This window comes from Macaca nemestrina, chromosome 1 (genome assembly GCF_043159975.1).
Source record: "Macaca nemestrina isolate mMacNem1 chromosome 1, mMacNem.hap1, whole genome shotgun sequence".
Classification (NCBI taxonomy): domain Eukaryota; kingdom Metazoa; phylum Chordata; class Mammalia; order Primates; family Cercopithecidae; genus Macaca; species Macaca nemestrina.
This window is the reverse complement of record NC_092125.1, coordinates 7,293,711-7,305,711: the sequence shown is the minus strand read 5'-3', so window position 1 is coordinate 7,305,711 and position 12,001 is coordinate 7,293,711. Positions and strand designations below refer to the sequence as shown.

General features: G+C 40.6%; 1 protein-coding gene across 3 annotated transcripts in view; it reads left to right on the top strand.

Moving 5' to 3' along the window:
• Nucleotides 1-12,001, top strand: part of LOC105474652 (exonuclease 1) — a 42,072-nt gene that overhangs the window by 21,363 nt on the left and 8,708 nt on the right. For 2 of the 3 annotated variants that reach the window (XM_011729466.3, XM_071073587.1), the window contains exons 11-12: nt 1,097-1,343; nt 7,921-8,518. In XM_011729466.3, coding sequence (XP_011727768.2) covers nt 1,097-1,343; nt 7,921-8,518 — 845 coding nt within the window. The remainder of the gene's footprint in view (nt 1-1,096; nt 1,344-7,920; nt 8,519-12,001) is intronic. The other variant, XM_011729468.3, reaches the window with a different exon arrangement.

The window sequence follows — 12,001 nt, the reverse complement described above, 5'->3', positions numbered from 1 at the left end:
GCCTGCGCAGCTTGCTGCAAATCCCCATAACTAATATACAGCAGGTAGCGCTTTGCATCGTCTGCTAGGATGATGTGAGGGACGCTCAAGTGTCTTGCCAAATTCAAGACATGCTTAACTTACGGAGTCCCCAAACAGCTATGCTAATAACCTTACTGAGAAAAAAAATGAGGTTAATCTGGTGTGGCTTCTGAAAGCCTTGTTGGGGAGCCTGGAACACTTGTTTTTCTTCTTCTGCAAGGACTCACAATTCCCTGCATAATAAACAGATTTCACTTTTGCCAGGAATCAACATCTAATTTGCTGATACAGCTTTTCAAAAATCTGTGCCTTAAAAATATGAGACATCTTGTTTCTGGTATTTTGGTAGCCCCAACCTATCTTATCAACTTCACAAAGCTTATGGTAGTGTGCACTTACACCTCTGTGGAGAAGAAGCTGTACAGACTCAGAATCAGTCAAAGTGATTCAAAGAACCTTAGTGCTGACTCTATGTACTTACCTATCTCAGACTTTAAACTTTTGTTATTATTTAGTCTTAGGATTTATTTTAGTACCACAGAATATATTTGACACACAGCAATCTTCTTGGGCCTCATAGTGAAGTAATGAGGATCAGAGCTACAGCACAAATTACTTAGGACTATTTGACAGTCACAATGTACATCAAAACCCAGAACACATAAACCGTATGTATCAATAGCTGCTGGTTTTATTGGAACATTTTAACGATTGATCATTAACCATATATTTACATATAAATTTTCCTGGAGAATTTTTTATATTCAAAATTAGACCCTTAGTATAATGAATAGATCGCCACACAGGATTGATTATGCTCTGAAATTTTGATTTGGGTAATTTTAACATGAAATCGTATAAACAGCTGATATTAAACTAATGTGTGAAATTATAAAACAGAGCTAAGGGAATTTTTTTGAATCATCCTTATCCTTATGTTTTCTTTTATGAGGCATGGTTTTTTAAAAAAAAATAAGTCCTTATTTTTAGGACAATGTGATGTAGACTAAAGTTAAGGCCAAATCTCTAAGTACATGTGAAACAAAGATTTACAGATAATTTTGTTTTTATTTAGAAGAGTTGTCAGAAGATGACCTGTTGAGTCAGTATTCTCTTTCATTTACAAAGAAGACCAAGAGAAATAGCTATGAAGGCAATAAATCATTGAGTTCTTCTGAAGTGTTTGTGCCTGACCTGGTAAATGGACCTACTAACACAAAGAGCGTAAGCACTCCACCTAGGACGAGAAATAAATTCGCAACATTTTTACAAAGGAAAAATGAAGAAAGTGGTGCAGTTGTGGTTCCAGGGACCAGAAGCAGGTATAGTTATATCTCCAGAATGTTGATTGTCTGTTGTATTATGTACTCTGTTGGTATTTATTTTGTCTTTTTTAAAAATTAATTTATTATACGTTAAGCTCTGGGGTACATGTGCAGAACGTGCAGTTTTGTTGCATGGGTATACACGTGCCATGGTGGTTTGCTGCACCCATCAACTCATCACCTACATTAGGTATTTCTCCCAGTGTTATCCCTCCCCTAGCCCTCCATCCCCTGACAGGCCGGGGTGTGTGATGTTCCCCTCCCTGTGTCCATGTGTTCTCATTGTTCAACTCCCACTTATAAATGAGAACATGCAGTGTTTGGTTTTCTGTTCCTGTGTTAGTTTGCTGAGAATGATGGTTTCCAGCTTCATCCACGTCCCTGCAAAGGACATGAACTCATCCTTTTTTATGACTGCATAGTATTCCATGGTGTATATGTGCCACATTTTCTGTATCCAGTCTATCATTGATGGGCATTTGGGTTGGTTCCAAGTCTTTGCTATTGTAAATAGTGATGCAATAAACATACATGTGCATGTGTCTTTATAGCAGCATGATTTATAATCCTTTGGGTATATGCCCACTAATGGGATTGCTGGGTCAAATGGTATTTCTAGTTCTAGATCCTTGAGGAGTCGCCACACTGTCTTCCACAATGGTTGAACTAATGTACACTCCCACCAACAGTGTAAAAGCTTTCCTATTTCTCCACATCCTCTCCAGCATCTGTTGTTTCCTGACTTTTTAATGATTCCCATTGTAACTGGCGTGAGATGGTATCTCGTTGTGGTTTTGATTTGCATTTCTCTAGTGACCAGTGATGATGAGCCTTGAATAAGCATTGAGTCTAGAGGGAAGCAGGTGTAGACCCTGCCTTAATCTGATTACAGTTTTATCATGTATTGTCTTAGTTCTGACATAAACCCCTTTAACTTCTAGTACTTTTGTGATCTCTCTGTACAGAATCAGAATAAAAGAGGAGTGTAGCCCCTATTATTAATTTTGCATTACAGACATTCTGTTTTTTTGTGGAGTTCCCTTCCCCCCTCCTTTTTTTTCTACTTTTTTTGTTTCTTTGAGGGCTTAATACAATTTTGCAAAGTATTTTCAGAAATATATTCTAATGTAGATGACTGGAGCTGTAATATTAATTGAGAACCTGATACCATGCCAGGTGCTATAGTTCACAAATGAGAAAGACAGTTTTTGTTTTCCAGAAGCTTGTAGTTCAGTTGGAAAAATAAATACATAAACAAAAATCTTTCCATACAGTATGGTGAGTACAGAGATAAAGGCATGAATACAGTGTTTTGAGGGCATTCAAGGGGCATCTAATGCTGGGGCAGCGGTTGGAAAGGGTGAGAGGGAAGGGATGAGTGTTGGGTGTCCCTGCCTGGGTTTAAATGACAGGTGAAGCAGGCAAAGTGCCTTCCCAGTAGAGTCAGACGGCTTGAGGAAAGGTGTAAAGATGGAGAGCAGCATGGGACGCAGGACAACTCCTTGCTGTCCATCAGTGCTGTGATGACCTCTGCCAGAATTCAAACTGGGGAAAGGTGGGTGGTGAGGGGGGCAGAAATAGGCAGGAGACCATTCACTGAAGGCTTGTATGCCAATGTGGGAACTTTTAGTCTTCTTTAGAGGCAATAGAAACATTGAGAGGGTCGCCGGGCACGGTGGCTCACGCCTATAATCCCAGCACTTTGGGAGGCCGAGGTGGATGGAGTTTGAGACTAGCCTGACGAAATGGTGAAACCCTGTCCTTACTAAAAGTACAAAAATTAGCTGGACGTGGTGGTGTGCACCTAGTCCCAGCTACTTGGGAGACTGAGACACGAGAATTGCTTGAACCCGGGAGGAGGTTGCAGTGAACCATCACGCCACTGCAGTCCGGCCTGGGTGAGACAGAGCAAGACTCTGTCTCCAGAAAAAAAGAAAAGAAAAGAAACTTTCAGAGGGTTTTAGTCAGGGGAGGTGGTGTATGATTTGATCTCTGTTTTAGGTCAACCATTCTGAGTACCCGTGAAGAGTGGGTTCAAGAGGGCCACAGGTGGGGCACAAGGATCAGGTGGACTGTTGCCGTAGTCCCTGGGAGCAATGAGATTGTGAAGAATCAGTTTCATTTGTGGGTTAGGAATTTAGAACCTGGAGTCAGGCTCCCTGGATTTGAATCCCGTTGTGTTCATTATGAGATGTGTGACTTGACAAGTTAACTTCTGGGCACTTCAGTTTTCTCCTATTTGTTTTGGTTTTTTTTTTTTTTTTTTTTTTTTTTTTTTTGAGACGGAGTCTCGCTCTGTCGCCCAGGCTGGAGTGCAGTGGGGTGATCTCGGCTCACTGCAAGCTCCACCTCCCGGGTTCACGCCATTCTCCTGCCTCAGCCTCCCGAGTAGCTGGGACTACAGGCGCCCACCACCTCGCCCGGCTAGTTTTTTTGTATTTTTAGTAGAGACGGGGTTTCACCTTGTTAGCCAGGATAGTCTTGATCTCCTGACCTCGTGATCCGCCCGTCTCGGCCTCCCAAAGTGCTGGGATTACAGGCTTGAGCCACCGCGCCCGGCCTAGTTTTCTCCTTTTAAAAATGGGGGCTAACAATTATGACAGCCTTAGGACCAATGAGAGGAGTAAATGAGTTACTATTAGCAGTGCACCTAAGGCATTGCCTTACAGGTAGATGATAAACATACAGTAAGTAACTCTTATTATGTTGACTTTAGATGGTGGTGCCACAACATGAAAAAGGAAATATAAGTGTCAGAAGTGATCTAGGCATGATAGAGTAACACGAAGAGAGAAAAGTTACTGGCTGCTGTATTCCACTAGAAGACTTTGAATGAGTAGTCTTTGTTTTTCAAGTTTATTTTTAATTTTAATTTTTATTTTTATTTGAGACGAAATTCCACTCTTGTCACTCAGGCTGGAGTACAGTGGCGCCATCTTGGTTCACTGCAACCTCCACCTCCCAGGTTCAAGCAATTCTCCTGCCTCAGCCTCCCGAGTAGCTGGGACTACAGGCACCCGCCACCACGCCTAGCCAATTTTTATGTTTTTAGAAGAACAGGGTTTCACCATTTTGGCCAGGCTGATCTTGAACTCCTGACCTCAAGTGGTCCACACACCTTGGCCTCGCAAAGTGCTGGGATTACAGGTGTGAGTCACCACACCCTGCCCTGTTTTTCAAGTTTAATCAATCAGGCAGCAATCAGCTTTGTCTAAACCATCATGATGGGAGATGAGCATGAAGGAATGAACCACTGGTAGTTTCTTAGTCTCACCTCAGGTGATGTTTCAAACCCTTCTCCCATGGAGTCTTCTCAAGGAAACAGTTGCAATACAATATGATTAAATAATAGTTTTGATTCTACTTTTGCTACTCACCCTCATTAAAGGTGCTTGTTAACAGTGGAATGAAAAATTGGCCACAAAAATGGAACAGTGTTCTAGATAATATGCACTGATTGGGCTGGCCACGGTGGCTCACACCTGTAATCCCAGCACTTTGGGAGGCTGAGGTGGGTGGATCATGAGGTCAGGAGATCGAGACCATCCTGGCTAACATGGTAAAACCCCGTCTCTACTAAAAATACAAAAAATTAGCCAGGTGTGGTGGCAGGCGCCTGTAATCCCAGCTATTTGGGAGGCTGAGGCGGGAGAATTGCTTGAACCCGGGCGGCAGAGGTTGCAGTGAGCCAAAATCACACCACTGCACTCCAGCCTGGGTGACAGAGCAAGACTTCGTCTCAAAAGAAAAAAAAAAAAAAAAAAACACTAATTAAAAAGTTCTAGAAAGTTGACTTCTCTCACTTGGAACAATTTTTCTAGCTTGGTTTTGCTTTTCCGCTGGGGTGAGAGTAGAGTTTCCCTGTGCTGCTGCTTCACGTTGAGCTCTTCTTTGGAGACAACAAATGAGAATGTGTGTCTCTACAGGGCTTGCCTATTTAGTCATTGTAGAAACTTAAGGAATATCTTCTAGTTTGAGACTGTACATGGCTGCTTTATGTAGTTTAGATGTTTCACTAGCAACTTGTTCAGAGGGTACGTTAAGAAATACCTAGAGAAATAATTTTTTTCTCTATCAGCTTTCTGTGAGAAATAATTATCAGGAGTAAGTCAGTCTTTGATGTATCATTTTATGGCTTATGTTATATAGCAACATTTAATAATGACTAGATAGGACTAGGCTCACGCCTCTAATCTCAGCACTTTGGGAGGACAAGGAGGATAGATCACCTGAAGTCAGGAGTTTGAGACCAGCCTGGCCAACATAGTGAAACCCCATCTCTACTAAGTATACAAAAATTAGCTGGGCGTAGTGGCAGGCGCCTGTAATCCCAGTTTCTCTGGGGGCTGAGGCAGGAGAATTGCTTGAACACAGAAGGAGGAGGTTGCAGAGAGTTGAGATCGCACTCCTGCACTCCAGCCTGGGTAACAGAGCGAGATTCCATCTCAAAAAAAAATTTTTTTTAATTAACTGGATATTATTAAATTAGTTTTCAAAGTTAATTTTCAAAGTAATTTTACATGTTTTTCTATTTCTCACAAAAATATTATGAGATACACAGGATTGATGCTATCTTCACTATTTGGGGTTAAGAAACTGAGGCTCTGAGAGGTTAAGCGTTCTCAAGGTTGTATATTAGTACTGGTGGTAGGAAAATTCCTAGTCACAGTTGATATAATGGATTGGAAGCAGCATACAATCCAATAGGCCTGGATTTGAATTCTCACTCTCATCTTTTTAGTTGAGTCATCTTTCACACACTGTTCACCTCCCTGAGCCTATTTCTTCATAAAAAATGGATGATTATACACATAAGTCTGTTGAGAAGGTAAATAGAAACTCTGCGTATCAAGCACCTGGCATAATGCCTAGTCATTAACATATGTGCAAGCATTACCACTCCTCTCTTTTTAATAGAATGCAAGTAAAAGGAGATATCAAACATGTAAAACGTTGTCACCAATTTGCCTGCATTTGGGAAGCCTGTTTTAAGTCTTAATTATTTTTATTTTGTAGGTAGTTATCACAGAAACATGCCAGTTTTATCTTTCGAGATCTGGAAATACAAGTCAATTAAGTAACAGTATAGGCCAGTTGGGAGGAAAGTTCTGAGTTTTAATTCTGTTTGTTGCTAGCCAATTAATTTTATAACCCTGGCGTTGTCACTATCACTTCTCTTTACCTGTGAAATGATATGTGGAAGAATAGTTGGGCATCACAGGAATTACTGTTGATTTAAAAATGAATTTGCAGTCGTATCTAGGAGCTCATGTTTTTTGCTTACTGAAAAGCCTAGTAAGAGCTTTTCTTCCATGTACTGCTTCCTGCCCCCTCCCCATACAACTAATCTAGGGATTTGGTGAAAGGATAGAAAGGATTTTTACTCTCTAGCATTTAGTAAATATTCTGTTCATTATCTTGGATTTGAACTAATGCTTACTAAGGAGGTAAATTCTCTTTAAGTTTTATGTTTTATCTGATCATGTACACTAGGATTTTTTTTTAAACCTAAAAACTCCTTGCCTCCTCAATAATACTGATCTTTCATTTTTATTGGAATTTTTTTTTTAAAGCTGCTATACTAAATAGTGACACCTCTTTAGTAATATGGATTTTAATAATTGATTTGAAAGAAAGTCTTAACCTGTATATTTAAAAGAGTGTAGAAGTGTATAGGGTATATAACATGCTGGTAGATTAGTATACTATTACAAATTCCCAGATGGTATAATGCTAGGAGCAAAGCTAAGATGAAGGGTAAATAGCTAATTTCTTTAATTTTGCTTCCTACAAAATATGAGAGAATAGTTGTAAATTATCCTTTTGGTTGCATATTTCTACATCTGTTCATATGTTTGACCATCTTTTAGCCCCATCCTAGGTACTGTGGAAGATACAAAGACGTGGGAAGTACCTGCCCTCAAAGAGTTTATCTTCTATTTGAGAGTCCATAAGTTTAGGGAAAGAACACCTATATAATGATTAGGCATAAATAAAGTACAGAAGTTTCAGGTACATGTGTATATAGAAGACTGCTTTTAGAAGGTCCTCTCTAGACCGGGCGCGTTGGCTCACGCCTGTAATCCAAACACTTTGGGAGGCCGAGGTGGGCGGATCACCTGAGATTGGGAGTTTGAGACCAGCCTGACCAACATGGAGAAACCCGTCTCTACTAAAATGCAAAATTAGCCGGCGTGGTGGCGCGAGCCTGTAATCCCAGCTACTCAGGAGGCTGAGGCAGGAGAATCACTGGAGCCCGGGAGGCGGAGGTTGCAGTGAGCCGAGATCGTGCCACTGCACTCCAGCCTGGCGACAGAGAGAGACTCCATCTCAAAAAAAAAGAAAGTCCTGTCTAAAAATTCATTGCATAAATAGAATTCTAAATGTGTGAATGTTGGCATAATCAAAATTTGAATTTTGACTAAAATTTAAGATTTTTTATGCCTTTATGAAATTATGTATTTATGAGACTTTTTTCAAAAAGCAACTAATTATTCCATTTTTAATCTTGACACCCCTTGAGAAAACTCTAAAATACTTATACTTATTGTTTCTATTCCTTTTTTCCGGTTAGGTTTTTTTGCAGTTCTCCAGATTCTATTGACTGTGTATCAAACAAAGTGAGCAGCCAGCCTCTGGATGAAACTTCTGTCACAGATAAAGAGAACAATCTGCATGAATCAGAGTATGGAGACCAAGAAGGCAAGAGGCTGGTTGACACAAACGTAGCACATAATTCAAGTGATGACATGCCGAATAATCATATTCCAAGTGATCATATTCCAGACAAGGCAACAGTGTTTACAGATGAAGAGTCTCACTCTTTTAAGAGCAGCAAATTCACAAGGACCATTTCACCACCCACTTTGGGAACGCTAAGAAGTTGTTTTAGTTGGACTGGAGGTCTTGGAGATTTTTCAAGAACGCCGAGCCCCTCTCCAAGCACAGCATTGCAGCAATTCCGAAGAAAAAGCGATTCCCCCACCTCTCTGCCTGAGATTAGTATGTCTGACGTGTCTCAGTTAAAGAGCGAGGAGTCCAGTGATGATGAGGCTCATCCCTTACGAGAAGGGGCGTGTTCTTCACAGTCCCAGGAAAGTGGAGAATTCTCCCTGCAGAGTTCAAATGCATCCGAGCTTTCTCAGTGTTCCAGTAAAGACTCCGATTTAGAGGTAAGTCAAATCCTGAAGGCTTCCTTTTCAAATTTACATGTAAGAAAAAATAGATTGTTACTCAAATCATTGAGGAAATTTTTCCTACACGTAAATGACGAGCTATATTAATTTTTTTCATTCTAAATTCTACTGTGCAGAAAGTTCACATTTTATGCATGTGAAGGACTTCTCTGTATCTTTCACATTTTAAACTCCAATACATGTAAATTAACTCTGTGTATTTCCTGAATCACTGTGTGTTCCACTGGTGGGTACGTCAAGGTGTGCCACAGTTCAAACCTAGGCAGAGTGATAATCTGTGAAATGAAACATTATTATCAGTTTATTGTTCAAATCCTTAATATGCTCTTGAATTCAGATAACATTTAAGACCGTATAAGGGGCCAAGTGCGATGGCTCATGCCTGTAATCCCAGCACTTTGGGAGGCCGGGGTGAGTGGATCACTTGAGTTCAGGAGTTTGAGACCAGCCTGGCCAGCATGGTGAAACCCTGTCTCTACTGAAAATACAAAAATATTAGGCAGGCATGGTGATGGGCGCCTGTGATCCCAGCTATTCGGGAGGCTGAGGCAGGATAATCGCTTGAACCTGGGATGCGGAGGTTGCAGTGAGCCGAGATTGAGCCACTGCACTCCAGCCTGGGGGACAGAGCCAGGCTGTCTCAAAAAAAAAAAGAAAAAGAAAAAAAAAAGAGAGAGACCTTATAAGGAAGTGGCCCTGTTAATGCAATGGTATCCATCTTAAGTTTTAGTACTTCAGAAATGTATTTTCATTTACTCTTCTTATTCCTGCTAAACACCTTATGACAAGACAAAACAGTAATACAAGTGATGTTGTAATTCTGTTTTAAATTAATAAAAGCATCCTAACCAGTTTTTTCTTCTAGTAATATATAATGTATCTTGTATTCTGACATAAAACTCCAAACAAGTACAGTCGTGTGTTACTTAACTATATGTTCTGAGACATGCATTGTTAGGTGATCTGATTTGGTCGTTGTACAAACATCATAGAGTGAACGTACACAAACCTAGATGGTCTAGCCTACTACACACCTAGGCTAGATGCTAAAGCCTTATTGCTCTGAGGCTACAACCTGTACAGCACATTACTGAACTGAACATTGTAGGCAACTATAACACAATGGTAAGTATTTGTGTGTCACACATAGAAAGTTATAGTGAAAATACTGAATATACAATCCAAATATGCAGACCACCGGATACATGGTCTGCTGTTCAATGAAACATGGTTACGCAGTACGTGACTGTACTGCTCATAAGATCCAGTGATATATTTTTAAATGACATGTTGGCAGTAGCTTTTTTTAAACCTGAGTTATCTCAAATTAACCAATATAACATTCCTTCTTTATCTTTATGAACTGTAATAACTGACCAAGTTGTAGGAACAATTATAGCCATGGTACTATTTGACAGAATTTTGACACCTGATAATTCCAAATATTGAACAGCATCTAATAAATCAGTGTAGCTTTATGTATTAAAGAAGAAAATATTTTATTCAAGTTCCCAAAGGAAACTAGAGATATACTGGACTGAAATTGAAGAAAAAAGCCAAATTAAAATGTGTAAATAAGTTGTTTTCGTTTGGAGAAAGCTGAAATGTATTCATATATTTGAACCCAAAATCTGTCCCCTGTGCCTTTTTTTACATTTTTTTTTTCCCCCAAATCGGGCAGCCTCCTGAGCCAGAGTAGGCTCAGAGACTTCCTTCTTATGTTTGTTGTTGTTGTTGTTGTTGTTGTTGTTTTGCGACAGAGTCTCACTGTGTCGCCCAGGCTGGAGTGCAGTGGCACAGTCTCGGCTCACTGCAACCTCCGCCTCCTGGGTTCAAGTGATTCTCCTATCTCAGCCTCCTGAATATTTGGGATTACAGGTGTACACCACCATGCCTGGCTAATTTTTGTTTTTTTGGTAGAGATGGGGTTTCACCATATTGGTCAGGCTGGTCTCGAACTCCTGACCTCAGGTGATCCACCCCCACCTCAGCCTCCCAAAATGCTGGGACTACAGACATGAGCCACCTCACTCGGCCCTTCTTACGTTTTTCAGAGGCTGCCGAGCCATACCCTTGGCCGCCTTGGACGCTTCTGCTTTTCTTTTCCCTTTCTTTCACTTTGCCTTCGGCTGGTCCATCCTGAGTACTGTGCACCCTGGACTAGAAGAGTGTTTCTTTTACTGTGAACCTCCATCTTTATCTCGTCTTTGTCATTTCTACTTCGCACTGCATCTTCTCTTACTGCCACTTGGGTACCACAGCATTGGCTGTCTTGAACATCTTTCATAAAAACATCACTGTTAATTTGTGAGGATATTAAGTCTGCTGAGTTCCTTTGGGGTTGTCTTTTTTGTATTTCCAGCATGCATCTTACTATTTCATTTACTTTGGAAGCGTTTAGCCAGGTTTTCCTGGGAAGCCTTACCGGCTCCCACTGTAGGCTGGTCATACTAATAGAATTCCTCATTTTGTCTTCCGGGCTAACCTTTTTTAATACACTAATGGTTACAGAAATATGAATCCTCCTCCCCTAGCCACACCCCCCCGAAAGTTAAGAAACTAAACAAAACTAGGAATCATTCATTAAGTCATCTCTTTTGCTGTCAGATGTAGTAAACTCTTATTAGAATAAATAGTTAATTCTCAAAGAATTTGATGCTGACAGTTAACGTAAAATGATATAATCTTTCTTTGATTCAGAAATGTTTCAGAAAGCTGTGATGCCCTTGGGGCATCATTTTGAATATCAGTTTTTATCCTATAGTTCAGAAGAAAATGCTCCAATATTAGAGCCTTCTGTTGGTAGTTCACTGTGAAAAGCAACACTCATAGATTCTGTGTTGAGTTCCTTGACCATATTTGAGGTTGAAGTCATCTTAGGACCTTCCTTGTGATCTTCAGGAAATGATTTAGCCCAGAGTCACAATACTGTTAGCTATGAGCAAGGAATGTTAGGGTTTCTGTAAGGTATAACACAAGTTAATGGGGTGCTTTTCACTATTCGGTTTTTTATTGCCCTTTTTTTTTTGTTTTTTGTTTTTCGTTTTTTGTTTTTTTGAGTCTGTTCTGTTGCATAGGCTGGATTGCAGAAGTACAATCTTGGCTCACTGCAACCTCCACTTCGCACGTTCAAGCGATTTTCCCCACCTCAGCCTCCCAAGTAGCTGAGATAACAGGCATGTGCCACCACGCCCGCCTAATTTTTGTATTTTTAGTAGAGATGGCCAGACTGGTCTCGAACTCCTGACCTCAAGTGGTCTGCCCAAAGTACTGGGCATTGGCCTCCCAAAGTACTGGGATTACAGGCATGAGCCTCCACACCTGGTCTCATTGTCCTCTTTTATTTGACTTTCATGGGAATGCAGATTATAAGAGAACTCTCCATCTATAGAAAAGTCTTATCTGATAGAAAATTGGGGGCAGAGGGTAGGTCTGAAAGTCGTAGGTAAAGGTGAAGTG